Source organism: Agelaius phoeniceus, chromosome 3 (genome assembly GCF_051311805.1).
Source record: "Agelaius phoeniceus isolate bAgePho1 chromosome 3, bAgePho1.hap1, whole genome shotgun sequence".
Lineage (NCBI taxonomy): Eukaryota > Metazoa > Chordata > Aves > Passeriformes > Icteridae > Agelaius > Agelaius phoeniceus.
In genome coordinates this window covers 24,047,257-24,065,218 of record NC_135267.1, presented here as the reverse complement: position 1 = coordinate 24,065,218, position 17,962 = coordinate 24,047,257, and the positions used below count along the sequence as shown (strand labels likewise).

The window sequence follows — 17,962 nt, the reverse complement described above, 5'->3', positions numbered from 1 at the left end:
GAATACCAAGCATCGGGTATGAATTCAGACCCTATTCAACCACAATAATTATGTGCACAGACCTGAAGATATGCTTATATAAACACCCAAAGTGCTTCTCAATCAAATTGAGTTGGGATTCAGACTAATCCTAGAAAAGAAGTCTTAATAAGGAGATTTGGGTTCTCAGCTTCTCACCAAACTAGAACATTTATGTTTCAAAGAGAGCTCAGGAAAGCAGGAAGAAGAACATCTCCCTTTTATTCAAAGGAGGAGCATTAGAGTGTTTGCCAAATAGTTTCAAGCAGATCTTTTCACAGTGCTGCATAAAACCTGTCTGCCAGACTTCTTTTGTTTCACAGATGAATGTTCAGTCTGAAGATATTTGTTTCTCAAGTAGGTGATCTTCAGATGTGAGAGGCTACTTTGATGTGCAGCTGTATTTGTGATGCATAATTGATTCACTTAGGTATGGTCTGGGTGAGAAAAGAGCAAGCAAATATTTGTATTTCCCCCAGCCATTCTGTGCACTGCATAGGACTATTTTTTTCCCATGTGTTTACTTTTTTTGAAGTATATTATCAAGCTATGGCAAATACTAAACTTCTCTAATATGTAAGGAGCATGGAAGCTTTGAACAAACCACACTTTTCTTACAGTGCTTTGGGAAGATGGTAAAAGAGGATCGAGTGATGAGAGAAAAACAGAAATTGTATCTCAGTGCTTGGGGCTTGTGGAATATTTTATCCACCACTGCACAGTGAAAGCTAAGGCAGTGCAGAGAGGAGCACTGTATTTGTAACAGTCTGAACACAATCCTGTTCAAAAGTAGCCCAAGGCAGATCCACATAAACACAAACATCATCCTGTTGTAGTCTAATTCACAGGGTACTTACCTGGAGCCTGTGAGAACACAGGTGACTGCCAGCACCAGAGAGGGCCAAGTCTTATCTTGATTTTGAACTAAGTCCTACTTTTATATCCTGTTAAGTGTACTCAGATAGTTTCTGAGCACTAATTAGGATTCTAATGCATCTTTCCAGCTCGTAGAAGAAGCCTACAGGAATAACACGGCCTCCACCTATCCTCAGCCCAAGGACGTCGAAGCCTTCATCCGCTCTCAGGTGTACAGCACTGATTACAACAACTTCGTGGCTGACTCCTACACCTGGCCTGAAGAGGCCATGAAAGTGAAACTGTAAATATTTAATGAAGAACAAACAATCAGCTGCACTTAAAAAGCATTAAAATATTAAAGTTGTTTCTGCCTAGAAAGCCTAAGAATTGCTAATTTTTTAAGATGCAGAAAACTTTTTCTAATTCATAGTAGTTGGTTAGAAACTCAGATCAAGACATCATCAATTATACATCAGAAAATAAAAATTAATCTGAGAGATATATTTGTGTTTGGTTATTTTGATGGTTATTTTAATTGAGATATCCTACACTACAGTTTGACAGATTTTTTTTAAAAAAATGGTTATATCTTGAGTCAAGAGTTTTGTCACAAACATCAATGGGAACTTAAGCAGATAAATTGGCACTTAAAAATACATTTGATATTTTATCCATTACAGTCACAGTGTAATTTGCATAATTTATGAACCTATTATTTAAAAAAAAAACAAAACCAACAAACTTTAAACAACCATAAGGTTAGAATATTTTATTCCAGAGAAAATGCTTACTGGTCACTCTTGTGTGGAGTTATGAAATGAAAATTTTCTAGAAGAACCAAATCTGCAGAACCTTTTGTTCACATCTAATCAGAACATTTTACCATTACTAACAATAACATTTAACATTAGCTAAGGTAATATCCTGTATAAGATTGAGGATTTAATTCCCCCACCAAGATAACCACTATTGATCATTGCAAATGTTTGGCCTAATTTTTTGAACTCCACGTTCTTGACAATGAGGGAGTATCAAAATGCCAGGAATAGACTCTGAGGAATTATTAGTTGTTAAACAATTACCACTCCAAGAAAAATGTACTATATTTTCTGGATGGTTCTGGGAAAAAAAGGTTACTTGAACATTTCTGTTTCTCTCTAATCTTTACAAGAGAGATTATCTCCAGGAAACCAAATACTAATTTTATTTGTCTAGCCCCTCAGCTCTGTCACAGCTGCAAATTACAGGTCCCAAATTCAGAAAGAGAGATACTTTCTCCCTCACTGCCTAATGGGAACATGTCAACATTTTTGCCTCACTGTGCTTTTGGCAGAAGTTATGATCACACAAACAGTACACCTACCACAGTGAAGGAAAAGACATTAATCATATGCTGAGCAACCAGAAACACTCTGCATTTCAATGCCATCCTCTACATTTCAATGTATTGCTATTGTGAGAAGGGTATTTAAACACTTCCTTGTATTTAATTTGAAATAAAATAATATCTGTTATTTATGTTGTCATCAGCTAAGTGTGCTGAAACACAGTCTTTAAACAGGTGCTGTTGAGTTCCTGGGTGTTGGAGTCGTGCAGCTCAGCAGTGAGTCTGCTTTTATTGCTTGGTACCCCTTTGCACATGAAGGCACTCAGGCAGAATGGGAGGTGGTGGGCTGGTGGCCCTTCCAGGGAACTTTTCAGTAGTGTTCTTCAACTACATATTATATTTATATATATTATTATAAATATGATCATGCATTACAAACTGGACACTCCCCCTCCACATCCACACTCAGCAGCTTCCCTGCAGGGAAACGCTGCCTAATGAACCATTAACAGCATTGCCTCTTACAAGCTGCTGGAAAATTCTCTCCATACTAATTTTACATAAGAAAGGATTCTTCAAGTTATTTGTATTTTTATGTAATATTAAATATTTTTTTTTTTACACATATAGGGGCTTTTTCCTATTTTCTGTATTTTACATGTATTTCCTTATGTAATGTAAGGGGGAAAACTAAACTTTGTCTCATCTGACCCATTTTCATTTCCAAGGTGTTTGGCCTAACAGTGTAAACATAAAATGCCATGAATTGAACAGATGAAAAATTGTTATTAACATAACCAGACAGTCACTTTGCCTCATGACATCCTTAACTGAAGAGGCATGGATTTGATGGATGAACACTCGGTGGGTAAGGATGGTTGGTTGCAGAGTTGCAGTCAATGGATGATGTCCAAGTGGAGACCAGTGGGAGTGACATTCCTCAGGGGCCCCAGCAGGTTTGCTGATGGCACCAAGCTACGTGGAGCAGTCAGCACACTGGAGGGAAGGGATGTTATCCAGAGGGACCTGGAGAGGTGGGTGTGTGCAAGCTTCATGGTGTTCAAGGCTGAGTGCAAGATCCTGCCCCTGGGTCAGGGTGATCCCAAGCACAAACACAGACTGGGTGGAGAATGGATTGAGAGCAGCCCTGAGGAGAGGGACTTGGTACTGGTAGACACAAAGCTCAACCTGAGCCAGTGATGTGCACTTGAAGCCAAGAAAGCCAACTGTATCCCTAGGCTGCATCAAAAGCAGCGTGAGCAGGAAGCTGAGGGAGGTGATTCTCACCCTCTACTCCACTTTTGTGAGACCCCAAAAAGACCATTGCATCCAGCTCTGGGACATGAACGTAAAAGGAACACAGACCTGCTGGAGCAAGTCCAGAGGAGGGCCACAAAAAATGATCAGAGGGCTGGAGCATCTCTCCTATGACAACTGGCCGAGAGAATTGGGATTTTTCAGCCTGGAGGACAGAAGGCTTTGGCAAGACCTTATAGCACCTTCTAGTACCTGAAGGGAGCCTGCAAGAAAGCTGGAAAGGGACTTTTTTACAAGTGCATGTAGTGACAACACAGGGGGGGATGTTTTAAACTGAAAGAGAGTAGGTTCAGATGAGATGGGAAGAAATTCACACAGCACAGTACAGATGAAACAGAAGTGTATAATTCCTAACACACGGTGGAATATTTATCAGGCATGGCTCACAGAGACAAATGCCAGTTTTAGAGTCTTAGAAAATCAGTGAACACATCTCAAAAATATGTGGCAGTTCAGCACAAAAGCTGAGATGAACTACTTGAACCATTCATCTCAGATGTTAAAAGTTTCCTTTTTCACAGTAGCTGTAAGGCAAAGTATTTCAGCGTTAGCAACACCTCTTGCTCTCCAGAATTAGAACTCTTCATAAACAGTTTCTCTCAATTGTCTGAAAGTTTGCCTTCAACACCAAATAAAATCTGAAAAATGTGTCCACTTTGATGCTGTTTCAGGAATTCTAGAAACTGGCCAAGATCCATGTGATAGTCATTCCTCAGGCCATAATCACCATGTGCCTGAAACTGCAGGTCTTCAAAACTGTGAAAGAGACGAAGATTATCAACACTTCCCTCTGTTTCTATATTCTCCACATGCTTGCATGAAATGTGCTTCCAGTTGGGATATCTAATAACACGCCAGAACTCTTCACAGTTTTCTTGGAGTCCCTCCACACAGATGACACCAGGTTTCCCAGTTAGGCAGAAGCCAGTCAGATTTAACTTCTTAGCACAGTCAAAAATCTTTTTCCTCAGTTCCTGCCTGTATATGTGATGGCTGTAGATCCACATGCGACGCAGCTTTTCCTTAGCCCTGACTGCTTCAGCAGCACACTCAGATGAGGCCTGACAGGTTTCCAAGAAGGGCAGGCTGTTGTCCTTCACCCACTGCACAGCCTCACACACACACAGATCTCCTGGATCCAGAGAGCTGATGTGAGACGTGAGACGAGTATTGAGCTGCAACTGTTGCTGTCTGTGCAGAGCATCTGATCTGGCAAAAAGCTGAGGAGCCACCTGAGGGTACATATGAGGAAGGAGAACCTGCAACTCCACTTTTACCTTAAAAACAGAAGACACACACAGAGAAAAGATTAATGCTGCAGCTTCTGAAGACACACTAGATTCTTCTTCGCTGTCAGAGGCAGATTATGAGTAGATGTAATCAAGATTGCAGCATCCTACTGACTGGAACTATTCCCACTTCCCTTTTGTCCCAATAACCCATTCTTTTGTCTGTTCCTTTTCTTGTGTTGCATCATGCTGCCACTTTCACAACACTTCCCATGTGTTATCCAGGCAGCTTTTGTGCTGTTCACAGAACTAATGCTATGGCTTGGGAGAAGGTACATAGTTATCCTCCAGGGATATTTCTAGCTCAGTGTTGCTACAGCAATGAACTGTTGGAGTCAAGGGCTTTTGATAATCTCATCCCTTACCAAATGCACATGAATAATGAACTCAGCCCAGCTGCTGGAAAAAAAGGCCAAGAGTTACATGGAATGGTGTTTGTGATTGTACCTACTGCATATAGAGACATGTGGCAGGAGTGTTGGAAATAACTTGCCCTTTAAGGTTGCTCCCAACCCAAACCATTGTATGATTCTGTGTGTTACCATTATTTTAAGCAAGTATTCACCATAAAGAGGAATCAGGATTATAGGGGATGAAAAGATTTATGAACGTTTCAGGTCAGGGAGACCTCAAGTTTATCTTATCTGATCTCTTATGAACATTGGGCTGTTGAATTTGTCTTGATTATTCCTACAGTGCCTTCAAACAGAGCACCACAGTTCTTTGGCAGCTGAACCCTGCCTCTAGTCCAAGAGCAGGAAAGGATTTATGTGTCCTCAGTGCTTCAAGCTCCTGTAGACTATTGGGGGGTACTCACTACAGTGCACAATCTTATGATAGTCCTGTAGAGACAAGTGAATCATGAAATGACTAATTATCTTTCCAAGTCCCTTGATGATCTGCTATGGAAAAAAACCCCACTACTCCTACACAAGCCCTCCCTACATGGCTCATAAAACTTCTCTCTCTGGGTTGGTGAAAGGGTGCATTTTAGAAAGATACCTAAGTTTGTACCTAAAGTTTCGAAAAAATCATGAGGCCACCCAGTAAATTGTTTGATTCATTTACCTTCATTCCATGAAGGTAAAAACCATGGAAAATGGCTTTTAGGCTGAATTTGTCTGTTTTCAATTTCCAGTCAGTGCATTAGTATGCACTCAGACCTGTGTTCTCTGTGCAAGTATTTACACCCATTAGTTCAGTCCCTTTCCTCAATCAGTTAAACTGCTGTAACTCCTTCTACTGAGAGTTTGGTTTCTCTGCTCATAGGCTGGTTTTGTTTTTGTGTTCTTGTGACTCCTCATAATTGCAGTCTGCCATTTGGGGCTATTTTTGCAATATTATATTTCCAACACAGCGGCAGCTGAGATTTTCTGTTACTTTAGACTTCTCAAAGAGCAAAAAAATGGGGTGGTTTTTCTACCCCCTTTTTTCTGGGCAGCCTTTTCCAGTGTGTGCAGAAGGAGTACAGACAACAGCACCCATGAGCAAGTCTCCTTGGCAGCTCTCACCTTGGCCTCCCCGACATGGAGAGCGATGCGATATTCCAGCTGCGGGGGCAGGGCTCCGTCAGCATTGCTCAGGTAGCGCTGGATGCTGGGCACGGCATCCGCATCCAGGCTGAATTCTCCTCTCTTGGGAAACATCGAAAGGAGCATTTCCACTTCCAGCAGCTGGAGCTCCAGGCATTCTTTCACCGTGGAAGCCATTGCACTGCCCTCCACGCCCGCCTGGAACGAGAGGACTGCAGTCAAACCCCGCGGTTCGGCGCATGGTGAGCTTCAGCCCCCCAGGGCAGCCCCGCGATTCTTCAAGGGCAGAATCTGGTTAAACACAGCCTCAGCAGCCGGGCCCTCGCAGCCCGCAGCGGGCAGGGGCGGTCGGGCGGAGCCGTGCGGGCCCTGCCGGGCTCAGGGATGGAGAAGAACGGAACGGAGCCCCGCGCTGATGTGCGTGGGCAGAGGTACATTATTTATGGGATTTATCAGCACGTACACCCCGTGCTGGCTGCGTGTCGTGGCTCACCCCCAGCCGGCAGCCAAGCCCCGCAACCCGCGGGATCGGGGAGACTCGGAAGGGTAAAAGGCAGAAAATTCGCTGGTTGGGATAAAGACAATTCCATAGGGAGAGCAAAGGCCGCGCACACAAGCAAAGCAAGGAATGAATTCCCTGCTTCCCATGGGCAGGCGGGTGTTCAGCCATGCCCAGGAGAGCGGGACCCATCACACCTCAGGGTCACTTGGGAACGCAAACGCCATCGCTGCAAACGTCCTCCCCTTCCTCCTTCCTCCCTGCCTTATATACCGAGCGTGATGTTCCATGGTCTGGAATGTCCCTTTGGTCAATTGGGGTCACCTGTCCGGGCTGTGCCTCCTCCCAACCTCCCAAGCATGCCCAGGCCCCTCCCCAGCCTGGCTGTACAAAAATCAGGAGCGGCCTCGGCTCTGTGTAAGCCCTGCTCAGGAATAACAAAAACATCTCCACATCATCATCATCACTGTGTTCAGCACAAATCCAAAAACAGCCCCGTACCAGCCACTGGGAAGAAAATTAACCCGGCCCCAGCCAAAAGCAGCGCACTGGGGGGGCAACTTTGTAATCCGAGCGCGCTGTCAGCGAAGCTGTGCGGGTCTGGCTGTCACAGCGAGCCCAGCCCAGCCCAGCCCAGCCCGGCCCGGCCCGGCCCGGCCCGGGCCTCTCCCCGTCCCGCTCCCGGGTGGGCGGGGCGGCGCCTGCGCGGCCGCGGCTCCGGGCGGGGGCGTGGCCCAAGTGCCACGCGGCGTGCGCCGCCCCGCCCACCCTCCCGCCATTGGTCGGGGCCCCGCGAGTGGGCGGGGCCGCGCCGGCTCTGTGCGGGGCGCGCGGCGGCGGCTCCGGCGGGATCGCGCCCCACCCATCCCATCCCGTCCCATCCCACTCATCCCGTCCCACCCCACCCGTCCCCCACGTCCCGTCCCGTCCCGTCCCAGCCCGTGCGTCCCCGCGCCGTCGCCGGGGGTCCCGAGGGAAGCAGCCGTGCAGGGGGCGCGTGTTTGGCCGGCCCCGCCCGCCCGGCCTGGTGTCCGAGTGCCGGTGCTCACGGAGCCGCGCCCGGGGCAGCATCCCGGGGACACCGCTGGGGCCGCCCTGCAAGCGCCTGGCGAGGCAGGACTCGCTGCTTTGGGCTCGGCAATCAGTGCATAGAGCCGCGGCCGAGCGGCTGATGTCACGGTGAGAAACGGGAAGCGCCGCTGCGGGAACTTGTTCGGATCCCTGGGTCCGGACTGGGAATCCTGGCTCTCCCTGGATCCAGACTGGGCATCCTGGCTCTCCTCGCCTCGTCCCTCCGTGATCTGCGTGTGTCTGATCCCGCTGTTTATCCGCTGCTCTCCGGGCAGCGTGGAGGCTCCTTCCCGGTGCTGGTGCCAGGGCATTGCTGGCAGCGCTCCGGAGCTCCCAGCCGCTTGTCCCCTCTCACTGCCATCCGTGTCGCTTCCTTCCCTAGGGATGGATTCCGAAGCCCTTAGGAAGTTCTCGGCCCTGCACCCCCGGCCTGCCGGGCTGACCCTGCACTACGGCACGGCCGGGTTCCGCAGCGCGGCCCAGCACCTGGACCACGTCGTGTTCCGCATGGGGATCCTGGCCGCCCTCCGCTCCAAAGCCGTGACAGCGACCATTGGCATCATGGTCACGGCGTCTCACAACCCTGAAGTAAGGGAGGACTGCCCTCTCCTCAAACAGGCCACCGGTGCGGTGGAATGATGTGCTTTGGTAGAAGGGTGGAAAGATGTGATCAGTTTGTTGGAATTAAAGCTCATCATAGCACGGAGAGAACCAGACCCCGAAGACTCTTGGACCTGCTTAAAGCATTCAGCCTGCTCCCTGTAAATACAGCCTCTGGTCTAGCTGAAGATATTTTTCCCCTGTGCACAAAAGCGGGATTTTTTGTCATGTGGAAATGGTGTAACACAGGAAGCATTTCATGTTGCAATTTAACTTTCTAATGTTGGGGAGCTAGGAGTAACATTGAGAAGAGAAGAACCTTTGAGTAAAATCTGTAAGCTTTAAAAATAAACATGCAAATGCAGTGATTACAAATCAGGCATTTAGACTTTTGCTGCTGTGGAGCATTGAAGGTTATTAGAATCTCCTCTTGTGTAATTTTAATGTCGAATGAATTTCACACCAAAATTATAAGGGAGAAAGAGTTGGTTGCTTAGTATGCTTGTTATAGTGGTTCTTTGGGGAGGTTTAAATAAACAGCTAAGCTATTGCATCCCAGAAGTTCTCCACTTTTAAAAAGCAATGTGACTGAACCATGTGTCTGTCTTCAAAAAGATTTTATTAGTTCCCCACTTTTAGATTTACTATTTTTTGTTCTTTTGTTGTTCTGCTAAGGAAGACAATGGTGTAAAGCTGGTTGATCCTCTTGGAGAAATGCTGCACCCTTCCTGGGAAGAGTATGCCACACAACTAGCAAATGCAGAGGAGCAAGAATTACAGAAGGTGATAACTGAGATCTGCCAAAAAGCAGCAGTGAACCTGCACAAAGATGCCTCGGTTTTTATTGGTAGAGACACCAGGTAATGACAAAAGGCTGTAGCTATATCCTGCTCTTATGGAAGTACCAGTGCTGTCTTCAGGGGAGTTGTGTGGGCACTGTGTGGTGTCACCTGTGCCCAGCCTTTTATATGTGTTTGCAATCCCTGAGGGTGTTGGATTTCAAACTTTATTGGGAATTGCCTACAGCAGGGAAAGGTTTGGATTTCTTCACAGTGAATCTAAATCTCGTGGCAGGAAGCTTGTAGAGTCTTCCACACACATGTGCTTCCTTCCCATAGAGTCCACAGATGAATGCCTTTGCCAGGGTAATCAGATGTACTTGTTGTTTTCCAGGCCAAGCAGCAAGAAGCTGTCCCAGTCAGTTATAGATGGTATCCAGGTTCTAGGTGGTCAGTACCATGGTAGGTTCCACTTCTGCAATTCTAATCTCATTTCAAGTATTTTTATGTAAATGTGACTCCTTTATGCAGCCCTAGGGCAACAGCCCAGACACATTTCCATCCTTGCTTGTGACAGTTTTATTTCAGGGTGGTTGTATGGCTTTCATGCAAGGCAGGGCAGGGGAGGGTTATGTTTTCATAAGACAAAATTGAAAAAATCCATAGGTGTTTCCTGTACTGCACTTGTCTGTTTACTGTAAAACTTTCAAGCAGCAATTAATTTGCAATTCTATTCTGAGTATTGTTCCTTTTATTTCACACTAGATTATGGTCTGGTGACGACACCACAGCTCCACTACATGGTCTGCTGTCAAAACACCCAAGGGCAGTATGGGAAAGCAACACTGGAAGGTTATTATGAAAAACTCTCCAAAGCTTTTATGGAACTGATAAAACAGGTGAATAGTAGGTGTTGTCTTCTTCATGCAAACGTACAAAATTAATCTCTTCTGTTTGTTAGCCTGTTTGGGCTTGAAGTTTCTAATTCAGCATGCTCTAGGTGTGGTTTCTCTAGGGTAATGGTTCACTTTGCCCCTTCTTCCCTTGCACTAAGTCTCACTGCTCCGGAGAGTTTCAGAGGCACCTGAAGATTGACTGTGCCAATGGAGTAGGAGCCCTGAAACTGTCAGAAATGAAGCCCTACTTTCCACAAGAGGTGCTATTCCACATATATAATGATGGAACCAAGGAGAAACTCAATCACTTATGTGGTGCAGATTTTGTGAAAGTTCACCAGAAACCACCTGGAGGTAAGTAGTCAGTAATTTTATGTTGCTTTACCTCCTCTGCAGGGTCTGGCAAGGGTCCACATCCTTGGGTAAGTGGAGCTCCCTGTTTCTTACTAAGTGACTGCATGAATGGTTCTCCTTGTGCAATGGAAAGAGGGAATAGCCTGGCCAGGTTTGGCACATCTCTATTAGTCTGAACTGCTTGGAGGAGCACAGCATCTCTCTGACTGGCTGAAATATGTTTGGCAGTCTCTTCTGAATGTTAAGCTGGCAGAGTCCAAAGATCAGTCAGGACTGGCTTAGTGCTATTTATTTACTCCCCTTTGCATTGTGAAGAAACACTTTTCCGGGTTCCTGCAGAAGGGCTGGGTTAATTAACAGCTCGGTGCCAGCAGGCTGACTCATTGACAGAAACCAGTGAGGAAAAGATTTCAGTCCATTTTCTGAGAATTGTATAAAAGCAAAGCCCTGAACTGGGAGAGCAGGCTGGTTTGGATATGAGACTTTGTGAGGCTAAACTGAGTTCTCCATTGGACAGCTGTCTTCTCACTGCAGCTGCTGGCCAAATCTGAACACCAAGATATGGTGCTGCTTCCCCTTCCCACGCTGGTTGTGTACTGGAGAAATGCAGTGCTGGGAGCAGCACAGTGGCAGGACCTGCTGGGGATGGATGCTTGTGCCTCCTGTCTGGATCCTGGCTTTAACTGTGCCTGAGTGGAGTCATTTGTATGCAGATCTGTGCTCTGAAAAGAAAATGTATTTTCCTAATCACTCACTGAAATAAATTACCTGGTTTTGTTTCTTTTCCTGTCTTTAACTTGCATTTGTATCTCTGTGCACTAGGGCTGGACATGAAGCCCAATGAGAGATGCTGCTCATTTGATGGTGATGCAGATAGAATTGTTTATTACTATAAGGACACAGCTGGCCATTTTCACCTGATTGATGGAGATAAAATAGCAACTTTAATTAGTATCTTCCTAAAAGAACTTCTTGCCAAGGTAACTCTAACATATGAAATGAATGCTGGCATTTTAATTTTTAAAGTATAAAATAGTCTAAGGAAGCTGTGTTGCTTGGTATGTGGTCTCTCTACATCTACCTAAAGTGAACCAGCTTTAAAAAGAGATCAGTCCTGTACCTCAGTGCTGTGGCCAAAAAGGGGTTTGGAAAGTCTAAGCTTGAAGAGCTGCTTCAGCCAAACCCAAGAAAAGTCAATATGGAATGTACAAATACTTGAACAGAATTCTTGTTTTTTACAGCTACAGAAGTTCTCAGTGAGCTGGTGCCTCCCTCTAGTACCCAGGAGTTTTAATTGTACATTTAAAAGTTCTGATTATCTTTCCATTTATCCATTGTGTTTGGCTGTGTGCCTATTGGACAGTAAAACTTGCTTTATTGGTTTGCTCAGGTGAAACAGGACTTCAAGATGGCAGTGGTACAAACAGCATACGCCAATGGGAATTCAACACGCTACCTCCAGGAAACACTGAAGGTATTCTCCGTGTTTTTCCTAGGTAGTTTACATTTTTTTATTTTAAAAATAAATGTACTGTAATGTGATTGCTAGGAAAATTAAAATCAAGCAAAAATAAATTACTCTTTCAAACCTCCAGTAGTGACTAAATTCTTGGTGGCAAAAGAGATACAAAAGAGCAGGGCTTAAAAAGTTCTAGTCAGCTTTTATTAATTTTAAAAGTGTTTAATTAAATCCCTTGGTACTTAAACAAACTGAGGACTTTATAGCTTTGCAACTAAGTGAGTGAGTAGAGGCTCCTTGATACTTTGACACTGATTCATTTCCTGCAGCAAGCTAAATGTTCAGGAATTGAGGGAAGGTATTATTTCTGTTTGTATGTGAATCTAGTGTGTTCCCTGAAGCTATAAACTAAATTGGATTTTTCTAGGTTTGGAGTTTATTTCTTTAATTAGCCTTTATTTCTCACAGGAATAAATATTTTTTAATTGGGTCTGCAGAAATAGTGGAGCATTTTAGCTCGGGGGCCTCAGTGGCCATGAAACAGGGGTTAGTTTGTAACAGTCCTTGCAGGCTGGTGCTCAGTTCCAGCCTTCTGAAGAGAGTCTGTAACCTTGCTGTCATTCTCTGCACACCCTTGGCCTGCAGGTCCCTGTGCACTGTGTCAAAACAGGAGTGAAACACTTGCACCACAAGGCCCAGGAGTTTGATGTGGGTGTTTATTTTGAGGCAAACGGACATGGCACAGTAAGTATGAGCAGGTAATCCATATGATCAGCCACTAGGTACAAAATTTTAGTTAAATTACCTGGAGAAGGAGGTCTTTTCAGTCTCTGCTTAGTTTTATAAATAAGACTTTTTCTTCTTGTTTGAAGATAGACTTCTTTACTCCTTTTGTCTTTATCACAGCATTGCCACCAGCTCCTCTGTGCTTGTGGGGGGATGGGAATTCATGGTAGCGAACTTTAATGATGGCTATTCAGGCTTAGATGGTAAAAGTTTTGTCCTCACTACTGCATATATCCTGGTTTCATCTTGACAAGCTCTTATCTTTTTCTTCTAGGTCCTGTTTAGTAAAGCTGCTGAAACTAAAATTCGACAGCTGGTAAAAGAGGAGAAAGATAATGAGAAAAGAGAAGCAGCAAAGATGCTTGAAAACATGATTGACTTGATTAACCAGGTAAAAACCGAGGGTACTGGATCACGGTGTTGGCAGGGTTAGCCAGTTTGTGAGCTCCTGTCAGGCTGCTGCTGGGGACTGCTGGAGGGTTCCTGATGAAGTGCTGCCTCCCTGTGCTCTCTGCTGCAGTGTTTTTCCCTCCCTGTTGGCAGACTGTTGGCGATGCTGTGTCGGACATGCTGGTGATCGAGGCAATCCTGGCTCTGAAGGGTCTGAGCGTGCAGCAGTGGGACGCCCTCTACACCGACCTTCCCAATCGGCTGCTCAAGGTCCAGGTGAGATACCAGCCACACTGGCTCAGGCCACAGCAGCCTCAGGGGGCCTGCTCACAGCATCTTTTGCCTGCTTTTATTTTATAGCTGGAACAGACCGTGAAAGGGCAGAAATAGGCCAAAGAAACTGAGAAAAAACCTGAAGGAGGGACAAGAATTTCACTTGGACTAAAATAGAAATATGACTTTAAAAATATTAAATAATAGCCAACTATGTTAATGGAAAAACCTGGCCAAAACTCTTCAAATTTTAACTTAAGAATAAATTCCAACTTTCAAATTAGAAAAATCCTGTTTTTTCTAAGGCCTCTGCCTGCTGGACAGCTGGCTTTTTCTTTTTGTGCCACTTTGTATAACTTGAATGTTCAAGCTCTTGCTTCTGTATCCTTTCAGCATTCTGACAAAGCTTGAGCAGAAGGTGCCATGCGGCAGCATTCTGTTAGACACAGTATGGAAGCTCTGGGCTCTATTTGAACTGGAGGAAACTATTTAAGTTTCTGATCTACTGAGAGAAGCTGTAGCTTCACTTCAAGCTGACCAAGAAGGCATGTTCAGACCTGACCCTTTTTTAAAAAAGGGGCAGCTGATGCCTCTCAAGACTTGGTTAGCAGATGCTGCAGGGATCCTGCAGCCCCCAAGTGTCTGAGTAGCCTTTAGTAGCTCCCAAACTGAACTCCTTCTCCAGGCAGCACGACATAGCCAGCCCTGAATTTGTCTTATCCTGTTTGTGATGCCACAGGTGGCAGACAGGCGTGTTATTGACACAACAGATGCAGAAAGGCGAGCACTGACGCCCCCGGGGCTGCAGGAGAAAATCGATGCCCTTGTGAAGAAGTACAAACTGTCCCGGGCGTTTGTCCGTCCGTCGGGAACAGAGGACGTCGTCAGGATCTATGCTGAAGCAGACACACAGGTCAGAGCTTGACTCATTTATGGCCTTGTTCACATGAACCAATCTTCTGCCTAGCAGGGGGTGATGAAGGAAGTCTGCTTCCATACTTGTCATTTAATCACACTTAACAAATGCTTAATTTGGAAAAAAGACTGTGATCACAAAAAGTCACTTTGGATTTTCTTTTATTTAGAAAAGTAATGTTTAATGTTCTCAATGTTTATCTTCAAAATGAAAATATAAATGTTTATAAAGGCAGATTTAACACCAGATGATTTTGAAAAGACAACCAGCCTTCTGAGAGCTCAGGGTTAAGAAGAAAGTTACCAATGCAGTCCTTAACTACACAATTTCATAAGAGGCAAAATAGAAAAAAAATTCTGGCTGCTGTTAAGTTAGTCCAGATCTGAACTTAACGGTGACAGCAAAAGCAGTGGTTTTGCTCTCCCCACTTCACATGCTCCTACCTGCTTTTCATGATGACAGTGGCTGGTGGAGCAATATAGGGAACACAACAGTTCCAGGAAAATGCTTGCCATAATATCATGTATTTGCTCTGTTCTTCTGATGCTGACAGCAGCATAACTAACTTTTCCAACATTCCACAGGAGAATGCAGATGCACTCGCCCATGAAGTGAGCCTGGCTGTTTTCCACCTCGCTGGTGGAAAAGGAGCACCACCCCAGCCTATATAATGAATGGAGTTAAAGCACACAACTTCCCTTATCTTTTAATATCATTTTTTTTACCATGTGCTGCTGTGCACAGAGCCAGCCCTTCCTGGGAGTAGCAAGGATTGATCAGAACTGAGTGTAATATCACTCTGCTTATTCTTAACCTCCTTTATCAACTTACCTCTAAATGAGATGCTCTTGCTGTTGAATGTTCCCCTCCCCGAGTTTGTCTAACTTCTTGACAAGCCCTGGCCATGTCCAGAAGGAATTCTGCCCCTCCCTGCCCCAGCTTAGTTCATTGTCACTTTGTGCCTGACCTCCAACACCCACACCCTCAGAGCACTGGCCATGGCTGCATGACCAGAGCTCTGCTGTGACTGTGCTCACAGTGGCTGCTGCAGGATCATCATCCCCACCTTCCCCCCAGGAGCCCAATCAGCTGTGGGCAAACAGTGTAAGACAGAGGCTGTCACTCATCTTCAGATTCAGTTCACCTCATTTTGAGGGGGGAACAATATAATGAAAAAGAATATTTGCAAATAATAATCTATTATTGCAATATTATCTTCATTAGATACTTTATGACATGATTTAGAAAGTGATTTGCAGTAATAGTATTTATAATCACACTTGAGAGGGAAGGGATAGAGACAAATTTGTCTTCTGTGGCCTTAACTGCTCCCCAGCACCATGAAGGAGCTGGGCCAACAGGATGCAATGTTTTAAACACACCAGTATCCTCCTTGGCATACTTTGGTTCAGGGTGTCTACCTCTGACAAACAGTTCATTGTAGTGCTGCTTTAACTCCTGCCATAATAGCATTTTACAGGTTATTAAATAAGCACAAGTTCCAATAGATCTTTAAAAAAAAAGACAAAAATAAACTGGAAACAAATTGAAAAAATGTGCACCTTGTATTTTTTTTTTCATTTTTTTAAAGACAGAACTCAAGACAACAAAACATTTACTGTAAATAGTAGGCACCATAATCAATATGAGCCACCAATATTTAAACTTGATTCAGGCCACATCCAGAACTTCTCTTATTTACAAATATTTAACTTAAATACAACATTAAGTATTTCATTACATACAAAATAAGAAAAGAATACTATACAACTGGGAAAGATACAGTAGTTCATTTAGATAGTTACACTACATATAGGCTGAGTAGTACCAGTTTGGTTCATGATTTTATGACACCTTCCAGAAAATCCTTCTCAACCATTTCTTCTATCTTCTGTCTTGCTTTGCTGGAGAAGGTCTTGAGGTTCTCCATTTTTATGTCCTTACTTGGAAAACAGTTGGGGTAAAGGACAGGGCTCCCTGAGTGTCCAACACATCTGCTTGTGACTTTGCTGTTAAAAACTTGGCTGAGTACATTGAAGAAAGGCAAGAGCTGCTCAATGCTGCGAACGGTGTAGATGGTTAAAAGCAAGTGACCTGGTTCCCAGCTTAGTGTTTTCCCTGAGCCATCCTCCTCTGGGTTTTTCTGCAAATATAGAGACATGGGAAATAATGCAGGACAAAACATTAAAAGCACAGGTGAAAACAAAAGACTAATGTATAATATAGTACTTTTCTAAAGTCCAAACCCATTTGTCCTGTCCACAAAAGACACCAATGCTGAAGTGGAGCTTCCAAAGCTGGTCCTCTGCTCCCCCTCACCACAGCCTGCAGAGGCAATGCTTGGGAGTGTTCAGGTGGCAGTCAGCTGATGCTCATGGAAGAGTCACAGTGAGCATTCAAGTCCAACACCTCAGCCCAGGGCTGTCCCAAAGCAAGGCAGCCCCCACCATGCAGCCCTGTGGAGCTGCTCCCAGGCAGCATCCTGTGGGCAACACAAATGGCCCAAGCTGGTGACAGCTGAAGTTGTGAGCTACTTCAGCTGCTTTCCAAAGCAGGCTCCTCTCTTCACACACTCACTTCACCAGCTGACACTGCCAGCATCAGTGATGATAAACCCCAGAGGAGGTTAAAATAGATCCAAAGCATTTTCACTTTGCAGCTTGAGATCAGAGTTTTTGGGAAGGGCAAAAAGCAGTGCTATTATTAGTATCACAAATAACACACACAGACATTCTGAGAAACACTTGAAGTTGTTCTCAAAGGAAAATGGCTCAGTTACTCATTGTGTATTCTCAGAAGAACTCAGTTATTATGTTCCTTCCATTTCATGGGGGGAATGTCAAAGGAAAGAATTTCAGGAACCCCACAAGCAAAGGCAGCAGTCACACACCAGATGCCCACCAGCAGCAGCACACTGCTGTAACCCTGCTTAGGGCTGCCTTGAATATCTGCATATGAAGTACCTGAGCACCAGCATCCAGATTCTCATACAGTTCTTCCCTATTTCCTTTATCTCTGAGTCAAAAACCATACTCAAATCTAGACACTAAGGTACTATCACCACTAGAAACACCTTGTTTGTACTGTTACTGACAAACCAGTACAGAGAGCTTCTACCATGAAGGAGAATTCCAGCAGTACTGGATTTCATTCTGCAAGGAAGGAGAAAAGAAGCACAAAAGTCCTCACCAAGAAGAGCCACCTGTGGATCCACCCCTGTCCCACTGCCCTGGTAGCACCTATGGCTGAGGCAGGGGGTCCACTTGGTAATGAAAGAAGAATGAAGGGGAAAGGACAGCAGTGGGAGCAGAGGATAAGGTAAGGATCACTGATTGCACAGCCTTTGAGCAAATAGATTTTTTTCAAGACATGATACTTAAACAAATACAGGTTTTGCCCTTCAAATGAAGCAGCTATCCTGCAATTGAGAAGCCCACAGGGCATCCATTTTGCAAACCCCAATTAGGTTTAAATTCAGTATGAATGTATCTGGGGGCTTGGCTCCCTGGCACAGGAGACCACTATTTGAGTTTTACAAGTCTTCTGAAAAGAAAGGCTCACACCAAACCACAGCAAGAGGAAGACTAAATTTCCAACA

General features: G+C 44.9%; 4 protein-coding genes across 8 annotated transcripts in view; 2 read left to right on the top strand and 2 right to left on the bottom strand.

Annotated features, from left to right (window-relative positions):
• ME1 (malic enzyme 1) overlaps positions 1–1,377 on the top strand; it is a 154,318-nt gene extending 152,941 nt beyond the window's left edge. For both annotated transcript variants that reach the window (XM_054630403.2, XM_077174877.1), the window contains exon 14: positions 1,023–1,377. In XM_054630403.2, coding sequence (XP_054486378.1) covers positions 1,023–1,181 — 159 coding nt within the window. In that variant the 3' untranslated portion in view covers positions 1,182–1,377. The remainder of the gene's footprint in view (positions 1–1,022) is intronic.
• Positions 1,378–1,630: 253 nt separating this feature from the next.
• RWDD2A (RWD domain containing 2A) lies at positions 1,631–7,494 on the bottom strand. 3 transcript variants are annotated; one of them, XM_054630019.2, is made up of 3 exons: positions 7,114–7,494; positions 6,321–6,539; positions 1,631–4,797 (listed from the first exon to the last, which is right to left on the bottom strand). In XM_054630019.2, exons 1-3 carry the CDS (start codon positions 7,285–7,287, stop codon positions 4,120–4,122), a joined length of 1,071 nt encoding a protein of 356 aa, XP_054485994.2. In that variant the 5' UTR covers positions 7,288–7,494; the 3' UTR covers positions 1,631–4,119. The 3 variants fall into 3 exon arrangements, with proteins under 3 accessions (XP_054485994.2, XP_054485995.2, XP_054485996.2); XM_054630020.2 differs by having other exon boundaries at positions 7,342–7,494; XM_054630021.2 differs by having other exon boundaries at positions 7,038–7,154.
• A 234-nt stretch (positions 7,495–7,728) lies between these two features.
• PGM3 (phosphoglucomutase 3) lies at positions 7,729–15,190 on the top strand. 2 transcript variants are annotated; one of them, XM_054630372.2, is made up of 13 exons: positions 7,729–8,019; positions 8,294–8,499; positions 9,187–9,371; positions 9,685–9,752; positions 10,056–10,189; positions 10,345–10,540; positions 11,363–11,520; positions 11,931–12,014; positions 12,645–12,743; positions 13,060–13,176; positions 13,329–13,451; positions 14,188–14,361; positions 14,949–15,190. In XM_054630372.2, exons 2-13 carry the CDS (start codon positions 8,296–8,298, stop codon positions 15,033–15,035), a joined length of 1,629 nt encoding a protein of 542 aa, XP_054486347.1. In that variant the 5' UTR covers positions 7,729–8,019; positions 8,294–8,295; the 3' UTR covers positions 15,036–15,190. The 2 variants fall into 2 exon arrangements, with proteins under 2 accessions (XP_054486347.1, XP_077030990.1); XM_077174875.1 differs by lacking the exon at positions 7,729–8,019 and having other exon boundaries at positions 8,042–8,499.
• Positions 14,509–17,962, bottom strand: part of DOP1A (DOP1 leucine zipper like protein A) — a 62,275-nt gene continuing 58,821 nt past the window's right edge. The window contains exon 39 of the mRNA XM_077174876.1: positions 14,509–16,507. Within this exon, the coding sequence (XP_077030991.1) occupies positions 16,202–16,507 (306 nt within the window). The 3' untranslated portion in view covers positions 14,509–16,201. The remainder of the gene's footprint in view (positions 16,508–17,962) is intronic.

Bases quoted from the DNA above. Each gene is read 5' to 3' on its own strand.
- RWDD2A (XM_054630019.2), bottom strand. From the start codon at position 7,287: ATGTTTTTGTTATTCCTGAGCAGGGCTTACACAGAGCCGAGGCCGCTC. The intron at 6,540-7,113 runs GTATATAAGGCA...CTCTCGTTCCAG, and splicing joins ACCATGGAACATCACGCTCG to GCGGGCGTGGAGGGCAGTGC. The intron at 4,798-6,320 runs GTGAGAGCTGCC...TCTGTTTTTAAG, and splicing joins TCCATGTCGGGGAGGCCAAG to GTAAAAGTGGAGTTGCAGGT.
- PGM3 (XM_054630372.2), top strand. From the start codon at position 8,296: ATGGATTCCGAAGCCCTTAGGAAGTTCTCGGCCCTGCACCCCCGGCCT. The intron at 11,521-11,930 runs GTAACTCTAACA...TGGTTTGCTCAG, and splicing joins TAAAAGAACTTCTTGCCAAG to GTGAAACAGGACTTCAAGAT. The intron at 13,177-13,328 runs GTAAAAACCGAG...CCCTGTTGGCAG, and splicing joins TGATTGACTTGATTAACCAG to ACTGTTGGCGATGCTGTGTC.